At 39.0% G+C, this 23219-nt stretch overlaps 1 protein-coding gene across 1 annotated transcript in view; it reads left to right on the top strand.

Moving 5' to 3' along the window:
* Positions 1-22925, top strand: part of LOC101859567 (peroxisomal biogenesis factor 3) — a gene marked incomplete at its 5' end in the record, with an annotated part of 24785 nt that extends 1860 nt beyond the window's left edge. The window contains 12 exon segments of the mRNA XM_005097065.3: positions 5507-5591; positions 6106-6152; positions 6791-6872; positions 8159-8202; positions 10993-11114; positions 12799-12883; positions 13627-13681; positions 14365-14515; positions 14899-14966; positions 16185-16298; positions 19281-19377; positions 21299-22925. Coding sequence (XP_005097122.1) covers positions 5507-5591; positions 6106-6152; positions 6791-6872; positions 8159-8202; positions 10993-11114; positions 12799-12883; positions 13627-13681; positions 14365-14515; positions 14899-14966; positions 16185-16298; positions 19281-19377; positions 21299-21388 — 1040 coding nt within the window. The 3' untranslated portion in view covers positions 21389-22925.
* Positions 22926-23219: the final 294 nt, after the last annotated feature.

The raw sequence follows: 23219 nt of genomic DNA, 5'->3' as shown, positions 1-23219 counted from the left end.
GGAAGTCGGAAGTGATGTCATGCTGGACAAGAATCAGAGTCCGAATAACATTTTTTCGTATTCGGACTCGAGTCCGAATAGTCACTTCGAAGGTTTAAATATTGGCAGGGTAATTCAGACAGGGTGCCCATTGTGGATGGGGTCTGGAGGGCGGGGTTACAGAAAAGAAAAAAGAAAGATGTAAGATGTCACAATAAAAGAACGAAGGAAGGAAGGAAGGAGAGAGAGAGAGAGAGAGGGCGGGGGGGGGAGGGGGTCGCCTCAACCATTGCCTTAAAACAAACGTTTTTGAGTCGCCGAGTTGGGTGCCAGCTTCTGCAACAGTTGCTTTACGCCCTCAATCTGGCTAGCAAACCGCCCCGACAAGACCCGATCCCCCAGTGGGCACCCTGTATTAGCCTGGTTAGGGTGTGTTGTTGGTCAGCCGTCCGTCTGCAGAACTCCCTCCAAAATCTTTGTGATGAGTTACAGTGTCTGTATTTATGGGTACTTACTTTCAGAGATTTAGGATGTCTAATTCCATGCCATCATGATTCACAGATTTATTTGGCCTGCATTTCAGCTCCCACGCATGTTAGTTTGATCAGAGGTCCAGTCAGTGTACGTCGAGAGTCAATTGCCTACACAGAGCTCTTTATTCCTCCCCCCCCCCCTTTTTTTTAGCCCTGTAGTGTTGCATCATGAGAGAGATGTGTTGCTCTCTTTATTCATGCTACGTTGTTTGTATTATTTTTAAACTGTAAATTGTAAGATCTCCAGAAAGGCTGTGATACAAGGTAGGTTGAAGTCGTTTATTACACATTATACCTACACACATCACACAGATTTATCGTCGAACATGGTGTACTGTAGACCTAGCCTGAAGCGCACTATACCAGCAAGCGAAACACTAAAAACAACCAAACATATAGAGCCTACACGGTTAAAATGTATGAACTCAAAATGAAGCGTGAGCAAGCATCATGTGCCGGTGAACGACTGCATGATTCCCCCACAAGAACGCATACTATATATAGTATAAAAGTATAGTATGTGATGACAGAGAAATAAAATGTGCACACATTATAACAGATTCATGTAACTAAATAGTATTAAAGGCACAAAGTGACACTTGTTGGACAGGTCTCTATTTTTATATCCCGGAAGACCTCTGTTTCACAAGTTGGACACAAAGTGACAAATGTTAGACAAGTCTATTTTTATCCCGAAAGACCGCCGGTACACAAGTTAGTAGGACGACAATAATATGAAGATATAATATAGACGGGAACATTTCAAAAATGAATTGATAATATCCAATAAAAAACTAGTTAAGTTGTGGTGTTGAGAGTTTAAAGTCAGACACTGTTGGTTAATTCCTATATATCTCGTAGGTTTCACTATCACCCTGCCGGACGGAGTTTCAAAATGTCAGAGCATATATTAGTACCCCTCTGCTGAACATCATCAACTATCTGATCGTCACTGATGGACAACACATTGTGATGTGGCATCAGACGTGGATCTAATTGTTGTCCGTTTGAAACTGGCTGGAGACCGGCTGGTTGCGAATATATACTGCTTTCAGTCTGCCAATTGAGACTCGAATTGTTTTACCGTCTTTGACAATTTTCTTCAAAGTATTTTGTCAGTCTTGTTCACAGTGTTCAGGGAAAAGTCCATCATAAGGTCTGATCATAGGCCCCCTGTGTGCATCGTGCTGTACCTAGACCTGCTGAACACTGTGTACACGTAGGTCTTGTGGTACGTAGGAACTGGTCGTTCTGTGGTGCATAGAGGCATTGGAGTTGATAATTTTCTCAAACAGTCCTAAGAGTTCTGCAGAAAAATAGTATCAGGAACCATTTTATCTACATAAGGAGGAAATAGAAAGTCACCAGGGACTCGAAGATTAGTTCCATGAGTATACAGAACTGGCGCGGTGTCAAGGTCTTCATTCCAGGTAGTACAGATACCGAGGAGGACAATCGGCAACTCATCCATCCAACACGGACCGGTCAGGCGAGCCTTAAGGGTGGCTTTAAGGCTGCGATAAAACCTTTCAACGATTCCGTTGGATTGCAGATGGTGCGGTGGTGTTTTGGGGAATCACACCCAAGACTCTGTTCAGTTGACGTCATAATTTGCTTGTGAATTGGGGACTCGGTCAGAAGTGATCGAGTCAGGTACCCGAAAACGAGAGATCCATGAGCACAGCAAGGCCCTTTACACAAGTAACCATTTCAGTATTGGGAAGGGGAATTGCTTCTGGCCACAGGGTAAACCTGCTTACATTCGTAAGTAGGTAAACACAGTTTTCTGATGAAGATAAAGGGCCTACTAAATCTACATCTCTCATCTCCACCAAAGGCATCCAGCCACTTTCAGAAAAAGTACGTGCTATTAAAGACTTTCTAACACTCACTGACAAAAAATCACAGGAACGTTTCTTGGGAATCATGAATTTCTATCACTGGTTTATGCCGCGACTCGCAAACCGGCTCATACCCCTGACAGAGGCGCTTAAAGGAAAGTCTAAAAACAGATAATTTGCTCGTCAGACTGTCAATCTGCATTTCAAAGCATCAAATAACTGATAGCCAACGCAGTCATGCTCCATCACCCGAAAAATGATGCCCCTACAAAACTTTCATTTGATGCGTCAAACTCGGCGATAGGAGCCGAACTGTCTCAACAGTTGCATAGGTTGTGGAAACCAATTGCTTTTTACTCCAGGAAATTGTCCCCCACTCAAACCTGCTGCTCCACATTCGATCAGGAACTCCTTGCAATGCATAGTGCCGTTAAGCATTTAACAATGCAGGTGAAAGTCCCAATGTGCCGATGATGAAACTTTGACGCACGTTCGTTATATTTATGAACAGACTGTTATAGAAGTTTTTTTTATAGCTCTATGACATCATTAATATTTTTAAAAAACCAACAAAGTCCTGTCAATGGAAGGGATTAATTTTCAATGTTTTATTGCACATTGGCTTAACAGAGGATTATAAAGAATTTTTTTCTGTATTTGACCAACTATTACGTTGGTATTTTTTGTTCTTTTCTTTCTATGAAGAGTTTTAATGATGCACACACATTGATAAAAGTCTACTTGTGCAGCTTGACCAACTTATTTCCTTTCCATTTTTATGCATTATGTTTTCAATAGAAAATTATATTTTATGTGAGGCAGCGTGGTGAAATCAGACGCTCGTCAAAATGAAAGTCAGGAGACTGACATTTTTCCGCAGGTTTGGGAATTTTTATAGAATTTTTGTCTTTTGGCTCATCTTTCATGCCCTTGAAAGAACTCATTTCTGTGTGGATTTTCCTGAAAAACGTTGATTAAAGGCATAAAAGATGTAAATTTTCAGTTTCCACAGACTCTCAAGCTAAAATAGCTCAACTTTGGCTATCATTTTCTCGCTAATCTTACCTCTGAAACCAGGAAGCCCCTACCTCCTTCAATCGCCAATATCTTGACATGCATCTGAGATATTATATATATATTTTTTTTTCATCAAAAGCACGGCAAATGGACAGGCTTTAAGATGATACCAATAACTCCATATATGGCCCAAAATTGACGAGCGCTTGATTCCACTGCGTCGTGACTTATATATCTTTTTCCATGAGAAGTGGTGGATTTTAATTGTCCAAGTGTCAGTAACAAATAACCTGTTGTATCAGTGAAATTTATGTGTGATTTAACCATATAACGGGAAACAAATCCCTGAAGAGATCCCTTCGTGTACCGCTGTGCTATATCAAACATCTCTTCACATACACAACAGCATCCTTGGCTTCAGTACAACTCACAGACTTGCCTAGAATGAAGAGCTCTTGCATGGGAACACCTTGACAAGTGCTATCCTAAGCAGCTATGGACATGATTCTACACATTACGGATCGGCTGAGGATGCAGTTGAGAATGATTACTAACTACAAAGCTGAAATAGTTGCTCTGAAAACTGCAGCCACTAAAATCAGATCTGACCCATGCTCCTCCCGCAATGTGGTCCTCCTCATAAACGTCCTTTCCATTTCACAAGCCATTAAATCACTGAGACAGTGAGCTAAATAACAAAACCTCTGCAAAAACCACACAGTTGTACTACAGTGGATACCACTGTTACTACAGTGGATACCACTGTTACTACAGTGGATACCACTGTAACTTGTTTGAAAATGAAACTGCTGAGCCTGATTCTTTAGCAAAAGAAGGCTCTCGATCAGAGCAACCTGAAAAAAGGACAAGCCTTTTGGAGGCCAAAAGCATCATCAAATGGGGGTTACAAGCAAAGTGGAAGGAACAGTACCCTCACTACAACCAAATTGACCCCTATTACTTCCTCACCTGTCAAGAGCAGGTTGTTCTGCTCAGACTTAGAACAGCTGAAACTCCACCTCTACAGGAAGTTCAAGATCGGAAATTCAGAGTAGTGTCAGTGCAGAACCGGCAACCAAACAGGGAACCATCTGCTGCAAGCTTGCCCAGTGCTTGATACACTTAGAAAGAATTACTGGCCCAACCCTAGGCAGAGAGACCTAAAACTCAATGGAGGCCTGAAGGACCTGCTGCGAACACCAGCTTTCGCACTAGAGACGGGGGGATGTCCTTTCAAAGATAAACAAGAAGAAGAAGAAAAAGAAGAAGGAGAAGAAGACCATATTATTATGTTGGTAAATTCTTAAGAACAGAAAGATAAACAAGAAGAAGAAGAAAAAGAAGAAGAAGATCATATTATTATGTTGGTAAATTCTTGAGAACATGCAAGCCACAATTAAAAGCCATATATTATAAACTGTACATTTTCAGAAAGCAGAATGAAAATAAAAAGTAGAGCTCATTTGTTAAGGAGTTAAAATGATTTGCAATTATTATGGCAGCTTAAAAGCAGCCGCGACACCACAGAATGAAACATGCAGTCTATTAAATTAATAAAATCAGATGCAACCTCACAGAACGTAACATACAGAAAATTAACTGGTCGTCGACAAGTGGAGGCTCTCGACTCAAAATTTACTTTAAAAGAAGTTTGTTGTTACTATAGATCTGACATGTTCTCAGATTTATTGAAGTAGGTTGATCTCTAAAACTTTTGTTAAAATCTTCCGCTGAAAACAAAAAAGCCCCCAGAGAACTTAAGGTCATCATTACATTACATAGTAAGTGATGCAGAATTGTTTGAGGTGCCATGCTGTGCTAAGTGTGTGCCATGCAGCAGTGTTAGATATAAATAAAGGGAAATGTAATGATGACCTTAAGTTCTCTGGGGGCTTTTTTGTTTTCAGCGGAAGATTTTTACTGTCTTTCCGGGTTTAATGCAAAAGAGTCTGGGTGGCTGTTGAAAATGGTATACTTTACTGCTCTTTTTAAACTTTTGAACTAAAGTATTCAATGTAATGAAAACTATGGATAAGGGCGTGTACTTTTTGTGTGATAATGAAATTGTGACCAGTTTGTGCCTGAATGGTCATAGTGATATCAAAATACTATTTATACCTTTTTTGTGTCTTTTAGGGAGCTGGCTTTTGTATAAATACATCTGGAAGAAGATACAAGAGATCCGAGATGAAGAGGACAAACAATACTTAATTCTTGTCAGGTAAGAAACATTTTGAAATGGCCACTGATTTTGTGGTTTTACGTCCATTGAACCAGGAAAAGTAGGCCCTATGTATTTTCTGATTAAATTTTACTTGCACTCAGCAGTCCTTTTATGTCCTTAATTTTTGCGAGGATCTTTAGTTCATACAAAAGTTACTCTTTCTGTTGTTGTTTTTTTAAATTAGTTTTCGGTCCAATGTAGTCCCATCATATCTCAAACAAAGGATCGTACGTTGTTCTGTTAACTTTCCATTACAGTTATTGAATAATTACAAGACCCCTCAGGGATTTATTTCAACAATTTTTGTGTTTGCAAAGAAATAATTTTATTGGAGATTTGTAAAATCATTCCTTTTAGTTTTGTTGCTCTTTCTGGAAGCTTTGGAGTGCTGTGATGTATTGGGATGAATGTGCTCCATAATGTCTATTTTACTCATCATATTTAATGTAATGTTAAGTTATTGTTGAAAACAATTCTTAACTGATGTATTCTATTTTCCCCTTTTCTTCAGGCGCCAGCATCACTTTGACAGCAATCAGAGAACGTGCAACATGACAGGTATGTCTCTACATTGTTGTGTAATGGGATAATCTCTTTCTCACCCCTTTTAGAAAATTTGCTTTCAAATCAAACATGAAATGACTAAATTTTGTTTTTTTCATGAATCTCTATTTTACGTTGTTTCCAGCTCGCTTCAGATTCTAGCAGTTTTCACAAATCTGTATCTCTTTTCTTGGGGAGGTGCTTTTGGCAGAGTTAAGCTTTGAAAATGATGTGATGGGCTCCCGCTACTAGGAGAATCGGATGTCAGTTCCTCTTTCCCATGGATGGGAGATCTGGATGTCAGGTCCTGAATGACTAGCTGAACTTGGCCTTGCCTAATTGGCAGTGTTATGATCTCGTAACAGTTTTTTGTTTGGGCGAATGAGAAATGAATAGCATCAATCTTATGTCATTCATTAAAAATGCTGTGGAGACATGATAAAAACTACAAAAGTATTTCTCTTTGTTTAAAATAATGTCAATTCTGAAATCTTTAAATTGAGTAACTTACTTAACAAAGCTGGCTGCAAGTTTCGTAGTTTTCTATAATAAGGCCATCAGATCATTGGCAAGAATTTGTTGAAAGATTGCAAGTATTGAGTGTTTTTTAAAAGGTTTCCTTTTATGTATAACGAGACTGTACTTTTCCTCAGTACTGGCGATGGTCTCGAATGTGAGAGAAATACTAACAAAAACCTTGGACACAGAGAGCATCAAGGAGATGTTGAAATCAAAGTAAGGGTGTCACTTTCTTTGTATGGCTGCTGTACTGTTGTTTCTAGGTTTTTATTTAATGTTTACTTTTAACAGAAGACTGATAATTGTGCTCCCAGTTTTGTTTGGGAGTGTAGGTTATATACTGAAACAATGTGTGTTTTATTTAGCTTCTGCAGTTTTCATATCTTTCTTAGTTTTATGGCACAGGGGTTTGATCACTGTACCTCTGTGGGTGGTTGGTGGGCGCTCTGGTGTGGTTTGCTCCTTCTTTGCTATCAAACTTCTATCTTCCTTATGTCTCCTCCTTTTCTTTGCCTGTTACTCTCTAATAATACCTCTAATCTTGAGCACTTATGTGACATTTGTGTTGCAAGTTCTGTAAAACTCGTACTTAACTGTCTCTTTGCTTGATGAGATTAAAAATTTTTTTTTTGCCCTTGAGTCTACCAATGAGTTCTCATGATGGCTTCAAAGCGTTGGATTTGGTATCAGTGCAAGTGTTCTGCTCCTTAAGACATTTTTGTTATAGAGCGCTAAGGCTCACGGAAAGCAAAGCCAGTCAAAAGCTTTGGCTCACAGAAAGTAAAGACAGTCATAGCTCTCTGTCTAGTGTTTCTATTATAAGTGTTTTGTTTAGTTTGTATAAAGTTTAACAGTGCTCACAACTGTATAAGGTTATATAAGAACGCTATTGTAAGTTATTATTGATGGTCACATATCTTTGATTGAAGGCACAAATTTCTTCACAAACACTTTTTTGCTTCGTCATTTCCTCCTTATATACTGTGTCAGTCTTGTGAGAGGTATGCAATATTGCAGCCCGTTAGGTACATACCGCTATCATTTCCATGATCTGTCTCAAATAACTACCAAGTAGCCAGTTGTTGCAGGGTTGACTGAGGAAATAGGGTCAATTACCTTTCCAATGGATATATTATCCTGTCTCGCAATTGCTGGGAATAGGACTCTGAATGTTGTTATTGTTTTTGTAAGTCCAGCATCATACAGCTGGACAAACAGTTGTTGTTCCTGTATCTTGTTTTTAGCCCACCAATGAATGACTATCTTTTTGCTGAAGTGTTTTTCTCCTTATTTCTCCTGCTTTCGGCCCATCTCTAAATGATCATAATTTTTTCAATGCATATCTGTATTGTCTTCTTGCTTTACCGCGGCTGCTTAGTGACCTTTATCATATCAATGTGCTTCTCAATGAATGACTCTTTTATGTCCTTTCTCTGTCTGATTTTTTTGGGGGGACAGCCTAACTGATTTTTACCTCAATTTTTTCTCCTTTCCTGGTGCAGCCCACAAAACAAACTGGACCTTTGGGAAGAGCTCAAGGTTATGAGTAAGTACACACCAGTGAAAACTTAAGTATTTCTGAAACTGTTTTTTCTCATGCTGTCTTGTACTGACTCCTTGTGTTTTGATTACCTGTTGTTCCGACGCTTTGTGCTTTGATCATGTTTTGTTCTGAGTTGATGTGTTCTGACTCTATAATGTTCTCGTCTTCTGGTCCTGTGTATTTCTGACATTTTAATACTGTGTAGTTCTGAATTCATAGAAAAGAACAGTGGGTGGTTGGCGGGTGCTCTAGTGTGGTTTGCTCCTTCTTTCCTATCAGACATCTATCGTCTTTATCTCCCCTCCTTTGTGTTTGTTACTCTCTTGTAACACCTCTAATCTTCACCACTTATATGACCTTATTGTGCTGCAAGTGCCGTAAAACACTTACTAAAACTAAAGAAAAGAACATGCTGAGGAGGGGAGTTCTATTTGGGCTGAGATTAATTCAGAAAAAAAAAATTGACAGCACTCAGATTAATCATTCACCTTCCATGTGTTGTTCAAAGTCATTATGGACAAGGCCTCAGTTTCTGACTGTACTGGTCCCTGTGATTGAGCTCTTTGTCTTACGCACAAAAAACCTGGGCTCTCGATTCTCAAGCGGGGACGAATTTGTCAAGTATTTCCATCTTTCTATTGGGAAACGGTAAAAAAACTTGTATTTGATTTTTTTAACCAAATTGATTTAAAAGAATATTGGGTATCTGATCTTGATTTGGACCAATTTTTTAATGTTGTTGTTCTGACCTACATTTGAAGATTTCTTGTCATGTTAGGGAGAGAGCTGATGGTTCTGCTAGGCATGGTGGTAGATATATGCATGTTGTAGGATTATTGAATGTTCATCTTGATTGTTCAGAAGACTTCTAGTTTTTGTTATGTTGGGAAGCGGGAGTATCAAGAGTGTCTGTGGGCAAGAAATTTATGCTTTTGTTGCTATAGTGTAGTATATGTGTGCAGTTGTGATTACCTGCTGAGGAGTTGGTGGGGGGGGGGGGGGGGGTGACGTGTATTATTTTAAAAATCCTTTTGTCATGGTAAATTGCTGGTGCCATATTAATGCGGTCAGACAATGTGTGTTTACCCGGTACAGCAATATTTGTATGTTCACATGTATTCAACTGCTTCCTACGCTTTCGTCCCATCCCCTTCATCAGCCACCTGTGACACAGGGTATCACTTGCCAGCATGTAAGATGATATTCAGACTCGGAAATGTCTGTCCTTCAGTGTCCTGTACATGAAAACCACTTAATTGAAATGTATCTCATATATTGATTTTGTGATAGTGAATTGGGACTTCAGAGTTTTTATACGATTCAATGTTATTAGCATAGAGTAAAAAATATGTTACAATAAAGTTCTATTCTTAAAGTTGATAATCGTCAAGAATGTCTTTGGCGGTCACTTGACTAAAGAGGTTAAAAACTGGCCACTGTTGACAGTTGTCTTATTAAGGGTTCACCAGAACACATTCCATTGAATATTGTTTCCATTCTGGCAACCTAAGTTTCTTGTGAATAGGTTTAGGAGCAAGCAAGCTCAGTATATATGGACAGATTTATGCATGCCTGCCTAGTACTCTGATAGAACTGGAGCTCTCCGATTTTTTTTTGCCTGTTGAAGAACCCAGATCAAATGTGTATAGAATTAGATTTTTTTCCCTTGAATTTTCTTTCGGTTTGACCGTTATGTGACGTATGATAAATTTATTTTGCTACATTTGCGCAACTTAGAGTAAATACCATGAAAATGCTTGTTTTTATTTGAGTTTCTTTGCAATACAGGTTTATCTGTGGTGGTAGAGTTAAGTTATGTTTAGTTATAAAGTGGTTGGCAGATCTGGTTATGGAAAAGAAATAAGGTGGTTGGAGGACAACACTTCTTCTTTTCTTTCTCTCTTCGTTTTTGTGTCTGTATCTTGCTCTGTCTTTGCACAAAATGACTGTTATCATGTCAATATATTATAATGCTTCTCGTTACTCGAACCCACGCATTCTGTCTGTGATGCTCCGGCTTCAACTCAAAATGGTGGGGGGCTATCTCTGCCTGGACAGTGTCCACCCAACCAGTGGGGAAGTACTATGTATATTGGAGGACTTGAGGGTTATAGGAAAGAACAACAGTGAAGTCTGCTTTATAAGTCATCTTTCCTAAACAAATACCTCCCCAGACGATCACTTCCCCCTTCCCCACTTGCGTTTTTCAAAATATAGGCCATATTATAAAATGAAAAGAGATGATGGGAACAGAACAAAGAAATCTGGCTTGGAATCAGAATAAATCAGGCCGGCAGAATGGCAAGAGACAAAGTGTTTTATTACCGGAAGGTCAGAGAAGCAACAGTCAGCTGCTGGAGGAGCTAAGACGTAGAAGGGGGAGAACCAGAAAGTGGTTTTTGATTTTTAGATGCTATGTGTATGTATGTGTGAGAAAGTGTGTGTGTGTGTGTGCGTGTGTGTATGTGTGTGTGTGTGTGTGTGTGTGTGTGTGTGTGTGTGTGTGAGAGAGAGAGAGAGAGAGAGAGAGAGAGAGAGAGAGAAAGAATAAGAGAGAAAGAGAGAATGTATAAGTATGTGGGTTTAGTTTACACAAAGACGTAAGTATTTTTTTATGTGAAAGTATTCTCACAGCTTCTTATCCAATTGCTTTCAGGTTAGTTGTGGTGAGGAGAAAAATGTTCAGTTTGCGAAATGAACGACCTGTAAATACATTTTGCCTGGGTGGCAAATTTGAAAGGACTGTTTATGAAGTTAATGTGAAATCATCTTGCCGTTTTCCACCCTCTTCAGGTGTTACACGTACACTTGCGTCGGTGTATGGCACATGTATCCTGTCAGTGATGCTCCGAGTTCAACTCAATGTGGTCGGGGGCTATCTCTACCTGGACAGCGTCCACCCAACCAATGGACATGTAAGTAGAGTGATGTCAGCTCCCTGGAGAAAGGTGTCAAGTGCAGTATGTGCACATTTCTTCTTTTGTGTGTGAGTTTAGATATTCTGATTTATTCGATTTCCTTTGAAAGTTTTTGTCTGCTGACCCGTAGATAGCAGATGATTGATGAGTGCTCTGGTGTGGTCTTCTTCTTCTTTCCTACCAAACATCTATAGTCCTCATCTCTCCTCCTCCTTTTTTGTGTTTGTTACTCTCCTGTAATGTCTCTAATCTTCAGAACTTATATGACCTTATTGTGTTGCAAATACTTGTAAAACACTACTAAAACTTATCCATGGAGGTCAACTTCAGTTCTTGTTAAGAAAAAAAAGATTTTCTTTCTCCTTAGATCTTTTATCTGTCGTTTGGTTGTTCTCTGTCTCTGATCAAATTGAGTTGAAAGTCCTAAGATGTTGCCAGTGTATGGGTAGTCATCAGGCGCTCTGTGGTTTGCTCCTTTTTTTTGTATCAAAGATGTAACACTTCTAATCTTCAGCACTTATTTGTCCTGTTTGTTTTGCAAGTGCTGTAAAACTCTTTTCAAAACTAAAACTAAAGGTTGCCAGTGTAGATCTGTGTAGAACAGCTTAAAATTATTGACTCGAGACTCTGCTGACTGCATGAAGAACAAGTTTTTTTGGTTGTTGAGGGAATTGGTCAGCCTGAGATTTTGCAAATTTCCTTGAGCTGGCATCTGTTCTATAGCTGATGAACTTATGCAGTTTACAGACTTTAACGTTTGAACCAAATTTAATTTTTTAAAACTTTCCTGTTTTGTGGTAAAGGTTGAATGCCCTTGCTCGAAATGATGTATTCTCTAGTTGTATTTTGTAATGCCCAAGCAAAAAGAATAAAGAAGAATGGAAATGGTGCATAACTTATACTATAGCACAATTAGAATCATTTTTAGAAATAATAATAATAATAATAATAATAATTGCATTTATATAGCGCATATCCATGCTCAAGAGCATGCTCTATGCGCTTTACAACCATTATTACCCCAGCAGACCCTCTGAGAACACTCTGAAACATTCTCGGCTTCCACAGAAGCATACAGTGCAAGCTGCGGATTTCACGTGCTCAAACACTATCAAACTGACAAGATCGTTCACTGTCTATAGCCGGGTGAAGTGAGGAAAATTTGTGCAAAGTGCCTTTCCCAAGGACACAACGTTGGGCCCCTGACGGGATTTGAACCCACAAACTTACGGTTGCGAGTCCGAGAGCCTAACTACTAGGCCACCGACATTGACAAATTGTCTGATTAGATAGACATTAACAATGTGTTGCAAAATACAGCACAACCTGCAGCATGTGAAATACACTAGTGCTTTGTGCCTTTATTGAGAATGGCTGAGAGTTGTGTATTCCCTCAGATGTACGTGTTTTTGTTTGTTGGTGTAATCTGTATTTGTTTTGTGTGAGTGCAAGTTTGAATGTATTTATTTTTGTCTTTACATTGTGTGAAAAATAGACAGAAAGAGAGAAAGAAAGAAAATCAGTGAGGGAAGAAGTAGTGTAAGAAAGAAAAAGAAAGGATAGTGAATGATAAAGAGTGAGAAAGAATGAGAGATCTTTCATTTTAATTTTTAAGCATGTCAAATTCAGTTCAAATGTTTTGCTTGAGATAACTCCAGTTTTCCGCTGACCCTGTCCTCAGAAGGTGGAGTCTGGTCACAGTGCCCAGATCCCTCAGCGGGTACAAGAGCGTTACCTGTCTCTTGTCAAACAGTTTATTGAACAAGGTACTGTTTTAATGTAATAGGCCTGTTTTACAATTTGCTTTTTTATGCATTTAAAACTTTTTATACAAAGTATAGTTTTATATAATTGGTCTGTATGACACATGCTTTTGTATGTGTTACTTAAAAAAAAAATTCTGTTTAATTGTCATTGCTTTTCTGACTCTTTGATAAGGGTATAGACTGTGGACAAATACTTTCCTGTTCCTTTTTTCCATAAAAATATCCTGGCTTAGATTCTTGTCATTATTACATGTCTTTCCACTGTATTCTTCTCCAGGTACCAGTGGCCTTCCCCTTGATCTCTTACATTGTATGTTTACTTTGTGTACAAATTTGTAACGCAAAACTTCAGTGTGGAGGAAAATATTTTTTTTAAAAGTTGTACAGTTTATCTTGGATCACCCCTGTATCTTAACTTTAAAGTCAGAAAAGAGTGACTAGAAGCCTTCAGGCATGTGTTACCAGATTCAAGTGATTTCCTTTCTCTATGTGCAGTCTTTTGTTTAGAAGATTGCTTTCACTGTGTGTTTGGACTCCTTTAAAGTGTTTGAATGTGATTAATATTTTTTGCCCTTGTTTGCTTTTCCTGGTCATCTTTTTCAGATTTGAAGATGGTAAATCGGCAATATCTTGTTTGTCTTACTTTACAAATTATTAGAGTTTGCTGCTCTACTGGTATGCAACAAGCTTCCTCATCTCACTAGGGTTGTAATGTTTATGGATTATGCCTTGTCTTGTGACAGGTTTCCTTGATTTCATCAATTATCTACGCCTTGCTGTGATGAAAGAGATTGGATCGTAAGTATACTGTTTCACTTGCAGGTTTTTGTTTTTTGTTTTTTTAACAAATCTGTCCTATTATTCAGATAATGTTTGGTTTTCTGTGCTCACATTTTTCAAAGTTAAAGTACCGTATGAGTGATAGTTAATCTTGTATTCCTTTTGATTGCAAGCTCAATAAACAATCTCTTAATGACTCCCTTGGCTGGAAGATTTATTCTAACAGGGATGGACTTTCCCCCTGCAATTTCTTGTTTATTTAAAAAAAATATGGTGGTGGGGGGAGAAATGAGGGGTTGTCACTGAAGAAAGTACTTTCTATGTAGGATAAAACAAATTAAGAGGCAAAAAATATAATATGAGGACTTTGGCTATAGGACAAAAATCACAAGAAGAAATCAGTAAAGTCCAGTGGATATTTTTATAGAACTTTCTACTGATCACCCCCCCCAAAAAAACACAAAAAAAAAACACAACAAAAACAACAACAAACAAACAAGAAAGAAAACAAAAAGAAATGTTGAATGTCCAAGAACTTGTTCCTGGCTTTGGATTGACTGTAGCGACTGCTTCAGAGCAATGGTTATATACTTTTCCAGTGGGCATAACCCTTTCTGTGTCATTTTCTTACATCATCTCATGTATTGTCTTGAGAAAGGGAGATTTGTTCCCCAAGTGTGATTGTTTGATGCTTGTTCCAGGCTACCCTTGAAAGAGTTGATGTCTCTGGATCAGCTGACCTCCGTGTTCGATCACATCCGTGAGCGCGTGGAATGTGGTGTGGACAAACCCACGCAGTCGTTGTACCCATACCTGCTGACCAGTGAGCAAGTGCCTGACATTGCCAAAACTGTGAGTGATGTGGTCTCATTAATTAGACTTACAGTGTTATTTCGTAACCTCATTTCTCATCAGTAGCAGGCTCAAGTAATTACACTATATCCTGCAAGTTAATTCACTGAGCCTTGATTATGTTATCCACTTTCCTTGTTTATTCATATCATGTATGGCAGAGTACTGAGGGTGTGGCAGGGAGGTTTAGGGGAGGGAGGGTCTACTTTATCTCAGACCTGGAGGAAGCAGGGGGGAAAGAGTTGCCCTCCCCTCCCCTGCCACAGACCTGGAGGAAAGGGGAGGGGGGGGGGGGGGATTGATGTACCTTTCTTTAGACTTAAACCTGTAGGAGTTGGGGGGTGTGTTTTGCCTTCCCTGAGACTTGGTTTCCTGATTTCCAGACGGTGCAAAACTCTGAAGATGAGCTGCTGGAGAAGCTGATTGCAGAAACAAGGGACATTCTCGAGAGGTAGTCCTCCTCTGTCTTTGCTGCTACTGTAAAGCCGGCAAGCCACGTACAGGCCGGGCCTTGATGCTGGGCCTGAATGAGGCCTGAACAAGCCAGAGCAGGCCTGAACCTGGCCTGAACATGGCCTACACAGGCCTTGCACAGGCCACGTTCAAGCCAACATTTGGAGGAATCTCCGGCCTCAAGGCGGCTTCCAAATATCTGTCGCTGGCAGATATTTTTTGCACAGGCCTGAGGCCGGAGTACTTGAAGATTAAAAAGAAGAGTAAAAAATGATAAAAACTTTACGGATTCTTCATCACCATCAAATTCTACTGAGGTTCGATACCAAACACATGTGTGTGTGTGTGTGTGTGTGTGCGCGTGTTAGAGAGAGAGAGAGGGGGGAGGGAGAGAGAGAGAAGTGGCGCCATCCTAAATGAACACAGAAAGCCTGTGTCGTGGATGACCATGTGAGGCGAGGCTTAAGGCCCGGCCTGTACAAGGGTGGTCGGCTTGAACATTTTTTTGTGTTGGTCCCAGGAGCGAGTACTCCTCTCTCCTTTCTTTGTTTCAGGTTAGTAATATTTTCTCAGGATCTTTTCCTTCTTATTGTTTTATGTGTTATACTTGTCTGTTGTTTTACTGTTGTAAATATTATGTGATCTTCACAAAGTCTACCTCTTTACTATCTACCCATGCGTTGTGTCTTTTTTTATGTCTTTTTTTTTTCAGCATCAGAAGAGTGTTTTAGTGTTAATGGGCTTATCTTCTATGTATGGGACAGTTATAATATCAAGTTGTTTAATATCAGTCCATTCTTTGGAATGGCATACAGATGTATCTAGGAGAACTGCAGCAGAAATTAATCAGGTATTGTCCAAGAAAGTTTAAAAAGGTGATCCCGACTCCCGTAGCCAATGAGGAGGCAGTCTTAAATGTTGCATTTGTAGTGGGAAGACCACACAATGCAGTTCTTGTAGTCTGGATATATGTTTATGGCTCTTGGATTGACCGTTACCATTACGCCAAGAATATTTTGCAGATGACATTTTTTAGGGGTGAATTTTGTAGTTTCTTTGAAGTACAGTGGTGAAGCGTTTTGTAGGAAGAACAGCTTAGCATGAATGTCATATTTGACCTGCCAGAGCTAGGGTAAATATTCTCACCCATTTTCTGGGCTGGCTGTGGTGCTTTGTACCTTACTTAACGATGTCCACCATCAACGTTTTTCCTCAGTAATGACTTCCACACTGTGCTCAAGGGCAGCATCGACCGCGGCTATCACTGCATTCTTGATGGTGTTGCTGACCACTACAAGCAACAGTCAGCTTCAACTGAACATCCTTCTGGGTACGACTTTGTTATATCTCTTGTATTACGTTCCTTTATGCCATTTGTATTCAATACAGATTTTTTTGTGTAATTCTATTTCATTTCTATACAAGCAAGTCTTTGACATTCTCTAAAGTGACCACTTTGGTTAAGAGGGGGGGGGGGGGGGGGGGGGGGGCAGCAGCATCTGAAGACTATCTCGTTTATTAGTAGGTCAAATGTTACCAAATTTCACACATATAACAAGCATAGTAAGGAGTCTTAAAATCCGCAATCAGATTTGAGATTAAAAATTCATTTCCATAGATACGGCGGCCATATTTGAATTTGTTGACTTGTCCTACGTAATTAATACCACACTTATTTTTCATGGAAACATATTGGATTTTTTTGCATGCGTCTTGGCAAACAATTGATCTGCTAATCAGCTAAACACACTAAGAAATTTTAAACTCTTTTTATCCTAGCCGTACCCCCACGGACTCTGTACCCGTCCTGGGGCCGCCGCGCCGTATGAGTCGGAAGTCAGTGTGTATAGTTCAAAGTGCTATATTTCTTACTTTTCCTCTAAGGTTTTAAGGAAATTTGGCAGTTATGTTAGAAATTGAATGTAGTTTTTGTAAATGTATGTAGTTAGGAAATATACCAATAGCACAATGTAGATTTTGAGGTATATTCAACCCTCGAACTTCACCCTGATTGCGGCGCCCACGACGTCCCATTGGATTTTATAGATCTAGATCTAGCCCTACCCATCGAACACGAATTCCAGTACTGACCCCTTCACCATGATCTAAATCGCTATTAGATGAGTGTAAGTCATGTTTCTTATCATCCACAACGGAATTTACGGCACTTATTTCAGAGTCACTATGATCAAATTAGTATCATACCCCCTCACAACCCAGCGCAACTTCAAAAAGTATTTCGTCGGTCGTGAATGTGCGTTTTCGAGATATCTTTCAAGCTTCTACTCCCATCAAAAACAAAGAAACCACTGTTCATTGGAAAATTAAAATATTCAGACAGAGCTAGCATCGCCGTGTTTGCGTATTTTGGTAATGACAAGCAGAACTAGCTTCTTTGACGAGACCGTATCGCTGTTCCGAGAATACTCGTATCCCGGACTGGTCCTCGTTACGAGTATACTCGTAGCCCGGATAAAAAGAGTTAATGAATTTTTTTCCAGAGGTAGATTTCACGTTTGCCAAAAATCCGTGAAAATCCACACTCCAAACACCACCAACAAAAAACTATTCCGTACATCAAAAATTAATCGTACCAATTTTTAGTATTACATATTTTCTTCATTCTGTAAAAATTTCATTAAGATTGGATCTAAAATGAGTTATTAAAAAGTATATAGAAAAACCACATTTAGTAGGTAGCGTAAACACGGCCTCGCAGGCACTCGCGGCCTTCCGACGGCGTGAAATCGGGGTAATTCCGATCACTGTTTCATTGCTATTTCGCTTTAAAACACCAAATGCCATACACCTTGTAAAAGTTCAGCTTTTCCTCGTTACAATGGTGTACGTTATTTATGTGTCCGATTATTAGGAGCTGGAAAATCCCGAGGAAAGTGAAGCCCTTACGGTCGGAATGCATGGTTGGCCGGTTCAAAAAGTGACACGCAAGCATTCAAATGCGTCGCGGAAAGAGGGATGATTGAATACCGTCTTTTCATTGGTGGAGAACTGTAGGGCTTTAAACGGGCTTTCACATGGTATATTTTTGGCCTTTGCCGTTTAAATAGAAAGCCTTTAAAATACAGTAAAAATTTTCAAAGATAATTTTTACATGAAATATGTAAAATACGGGTCCAAAAAAGGTATCAATTAAAAGATCAGTTTATTTCCTATTAGAGTAAAGTAATTAGCTTGGAATTATTTCGCATCAATCCTTCCGCAAAACTCGGAAAGCATGTGACCCCCCCACACAGGGTACACTACAGTATAGAGCCGACTCGCTTGCCGCGGGTGCGGGTGTGGCGCCGGCCGTGTCAACGCTCAGTGTTTTTGTCGAAATAACGACAGATCATCGTGTTTGAGGCGATAAAATACTGATTTACAATGATCTCACAGTCTTGAAAAAAACTGAGCTCCATATATATGTTATAGTGATTGTACTCTGTAAATGTGGAGATGTTTAGTGCACTTGGTACTCTTTTTTTATCTGCCAAACATGGGGTTGCAGCCAGTGAGCGACTTTAACACTTTAACAAATTTGATCAAATTTTAAATAACTACAATTTTCTAAAAAAATTGACTGAGAGGTTAAAGAATGGTACCAAAATGCTAGGTGGACATATAGGCCTTTCAAATGGAACAGATAAATTTGGCATACTGCTCCTTTGAAAATTTAGTTTCTGGTACCTACATTTAGAGAAAACGGGCGATAAAGAAAAATGAAAGATTGACTTTATGAGGAAATGGTGGTGAAAAACATGTCCGGTATGGGAAGAAATAAGGCTTCAGGGGGTTCTTGTGCAATGAAATAGTTGTAAGAGAAGCTGAAGAGGATAAAAATGCCTACAACTTAAAATCCATAGTTCTGAGCCGAATCGGGACTTTCGGGGTCTAACCACCCCCCCTTAACCGAACATTTGAAAGAATTTCTAGTTATAAGAGGACAATGATGATATGTTGTAGCACACTTATGTTTTCTACCTTGAGTCCTGGACATGACCATAGGTGAAAAGCTTCGCTCACTACCACAAATATGAAAAAAAGCTTCTTCGAAGATATTATTTTCTTATGATTCCTTTCTCTTGTGAAATTGAGTTTTTTGTCCCATATTAAAATGTTCCTTTTATTTCATATGGCTCTCTTTTTTTCTCCATAGCTGTTGTGGCAGTTATGTTATTCAATTGTGTTAAACTGAGTATTTTTCATGCATTCCCTGGCTTCTGTAAACAACAATGAAGTATGGTCCACAATGGTTGAATTTTATAGATTTTACATTATCATGGCATTGATCGGTATTTACTTCTCTCCGCAGGATTCATGAGATTTCCATAGCTCTGGCCAAGCTAGTGCCTGTGATCAACTCTCTGATGTACAGCATCTGCGGGGACGCTCCCAACCCTTTTATACAGGTGGGCAGTCTCAAACAGTCCTGCTGCTCTATGATTTTTTGTGCTGATCAATACATTACATATATGTGAGGCAGCGTGGTGGAATCAGGCTCTCATCTAAATAATCAAAGTGAAGAAACTTGCACTTTTCCGCAGAATTGTGAGTTTTTATTAAATATTTGTTTTTTGGCTCAACTCAACACCTTTCATGCCCATTAAAGAACTCATTTCTGTGTGGATTTTTCTTAAAAACGTTGATTAAAGGCACAAAAAATGTAAATTTTCAGTTACCATGGACTCTGAAGCTAAGAAAATAACTAATCTTTGGTGGCCATTTTCTCACTAATTTTATCTCTGAAAACAGGTGATCCCACCTCCTTCATTGGCAAATATCTCGATTTGTATTCAAGATAAAAGGATATTTTTTTCATTGAAATAAAGACAAGTGAACAAGCTTTAAGATGACAGCCCAAAAATTGACGAGAGCCTGATTCCACCACACTGCCTCACATATATGTCTGAAAATAACCTTGGATGGGGAAAATTTATTTTTGTTGTAATGGGTGCTCAAAAGATGCCAGAATTAAAGAATTGTAAATGTTTTACACCCCCCCCCCCTCCCCCCACTGATAATTTGGATAATTTAAAAGGGGGGTCTGCTTTGATTGTGACTATGTTCCATCAGAAGGCGAATTGAACTCATGTCTTTGTGTTCATGAGCAAAGAGCTCAATCATTTCTCTACAAACAGTGGTGAAACAGGACTGAAAGTTTTTTTACCAGTGCAGCGCTCAGTTTGCTGTTAATGCTGAGGTTAGAGCTCTTGAAACTCATAGCTTATATGCATAGCATTAATATTTCCTATTCACTAGAAGGCTCATGTGGCACAGGAATTGAACCCTAAGAGCATGTTCTGCAAACCTGTCACCTTTGTTCCAGGAAAAGGCATGTCCAGAACATGCTAAATTTCTTTTATTTCATATGGCACCTTTTCACTTCAAGTGGGGACATTTGTGGCAGCAGAGAGATAAAAGGATAAAAGATTGTACTATGTAAAGACAAGCAATTTTCATACCATTGGGCATGATTTAGAAACAGTTTGCTGTGGTGTTGTTAAGGATGAAAAATAAGGAATGAGAAAGGGGTGTTTTAGAAAGGGGGAGGGTGGAGGTTGTAGTAAGTTATAAGAAGATGGTGATGGGGGCGTGGAGGATGGATGATGAGTTTAAAATGTTTTCCAAATCATTTTAGTTGTTGCAATTTGTCTACAACTTCTGCCCGCAGAGAGGCTTGTTGAGTTGCAAGTAGCTGTTTTATTGTTGTTATTCTGTACAGTCTCCCTTTGCTTTCTCAAATATGTTAGACATTGCTGTTGTATAATTTGGTTGTACTACATTATTCATAGAAGTTACATGAACTGATGTGAAAATCCTGTACCATATTTTGTGTTGTATTTAGATGACTTATTCATAATTTTAGTTTGACCATAAGGTTCTTCTTAGTAATATCAAGTTCAACAATCTCTATTATCTACATTGATGACAATATTGGCAAGACGTCTGAGTTAGCCCCCTAGTTTATGAGCATGATATAGTCGTCTTTCTTTTGTTCTTCTTTTGTTCTTCTTTTGTTCTTGTCAATTGTTTTTTTGTACGAGTTGGAGACCCTACCAAACACAAAACAGATCACTTTAAAGATGAAGAATTTTGCTTTAAATCTAGATATGATGAATGGAATTCTCTCACTGACCAACAAAGATTGCTATTATCCTCATGTCATCCCATGTTGTGTTTTGTATTGGCATAATAGGTCTGTTTCTGATAACCAAATGGGTGGGTGGTGGGTGCTCTGTTGTAGTTTGCTGTTTCTTTACTCTCAAACCTCTGTCGTCCTTATTTTTCCTTTTTTACTCTATGGTTTTTTTCTTCCCTGTGTGTGTTCAGGAACTACTCTTGATGGAAGAGCTCAAACAGCTGGCAGCCAACGTTTATGAGGCCTTCAGTCAAGATCCCTCGGAAAAACCCTCGATCTGAGTGCTGCATTGTTGCCGTGGCGATGCTCTTTGTTGTTTTGTCAGGGTTAGTGTTGGGAGACGGAAGCCAGGTTGTGAAATCACAGAATCACAGACTGCTTGAGGCCTCAAAGGGAGGGGGGGGGGGGGGGCACATGACATGAGAGCACATATTTGGGTCTTTTTCTTTCACTCCCACTTTGTGGGGATTAGCAATGAAGATGAATTGAAACAACACAGGCATCTTCATCTTGTCTGTTATGCTCAACCTTACAGCTGTACATGGATGGACAAAGTGGCATCACTTTGGTCTCAGAGATGGATTGGGGTTTTTTTGTGTTCCTCAACTGAGGCCAAGTGTATTTTTTGATGGAAACTGTATTGTGGCATTGCATTTTTTAACACTCACTAGTAATATGACTTTTACTTTACTGTCTTTGCTCTCAGTGACAGTCCCAATACACCAATGAACAGTGACAAATGTACCATGAAGGTGGATTTCAAGAGTATTAGAGAAATATTTGGGGATTAAGATGTGCAAAATTTTCATCACTTTACAAGGTAATTCAGATATCTATATATATACTATATAAATTTAATTTCAGGTGTTTGTACACCCGATCTCATGACAGTATGTGGGTGGATTTTTTTTTTGGTGGGAATGTATATATACATTTGAAAGAGATTTCTGATTTGGAAGTTATGCAGTTGCGAGCGCCGCAAAACCCCATACTAAACTAAACTGATTTGGAAGTTATGCAGTTGCGAGCGCCGCAAAACCCCATACTAAACTAAACTGATTTGGAAGGATTTCCAATAATATAATTTAGTCTGGCCTGCTTTGTGCAGACTTGCGTCAATGTATGAAGGTCTTTTGTATGCATTAGCCCTCCAATGACCTTTGGGTTTCATGATCCCAAGTCTTACTGGCTATGCTCTATTGAAAATGTTTGGTACTGTGAGACAAAATGTGTTGTGGCATGGTGGAATCAGGCACTCGTCAATTTTTTAAAACTATATATGGAGTTATTGGCATCATGCCTGTTCATTTGCCTTGTTTTTTATTTTAAAAATACCCATATATCTTAAATAGAAGTTTAGATATATTTATGGTTGAAAGAGGAGGGGTAGCTTGATGTCAGAGATAAACTTGGCTACTAAATGGCTGCCAAAATTTGGTGAGTTCCAAGGCTGGTTTACTAGGAAACTGCATGTTAACATTTTTTGTGCCTCTGCTCTACAGTTTTCTGTAAAATCCAAGCAAGAATGTTTTGGTAAATGGACATTAAAGGTGGTGAGCCCAAAATTTAAAAAAATTATATAAAAACTGCTCAACTAGTGGAAAATATCGATTTCTTTGATTTCCTTAATTTGTCGAATGCCTGATTTACCGTGGTGCCTCACAAATTTGTTTCACAATGTGTATTCCTGCTGGGTGAAAACTCAGCGCCTACCGCAGAGAATCATGTTGTATCATGATATTGTGAAAGGAAGAACCCTTTGTAAAAATGAAGACTGCTTAGTTTGTACATTGGCGTACACCGTACACCTGACAGATTGTGGTTTGTACATTGGCGTACACCGTACACCTGACAGATTGTGGTTGTCAATTTGTATGATTGGTAAGTTTGGACAAACATTGTTTTGTGCACTGAAAGAATAGTCGGTCTCTCATTTTTATTGTCATGGTGCTATTGTTTTACTTTTTTTAGTTTAAGTCAGATCTCGGCCACTGTGAAACTGGTCTACTCCATACTCAGAAAAAAAGGGTTTTCCAGTGCTTGTGGTATAAGGATTCTTTAAATACTGCAGGATATTTCATACTCTAAATATTAGTTTTTAATAAAAAGTAA

This window comes from Aplysia californica, unplaced genomic scaffold (assembly GCF_000002075.1).
Source record: "Aplysia californica isolate F4 #8 unplaced genomic scaffold, AplCal3.0 scaffold00145, whole genome shotgun sequence".
NCBI lineage: Eukaryota > Metazoa > Mollusca > Gastropoda > Aplysiida > Aplysiidae > Aplysia > Aplysia californica.
This window is presented reverse-complemented; position numbering and strand designations above follow the sequence as displayed.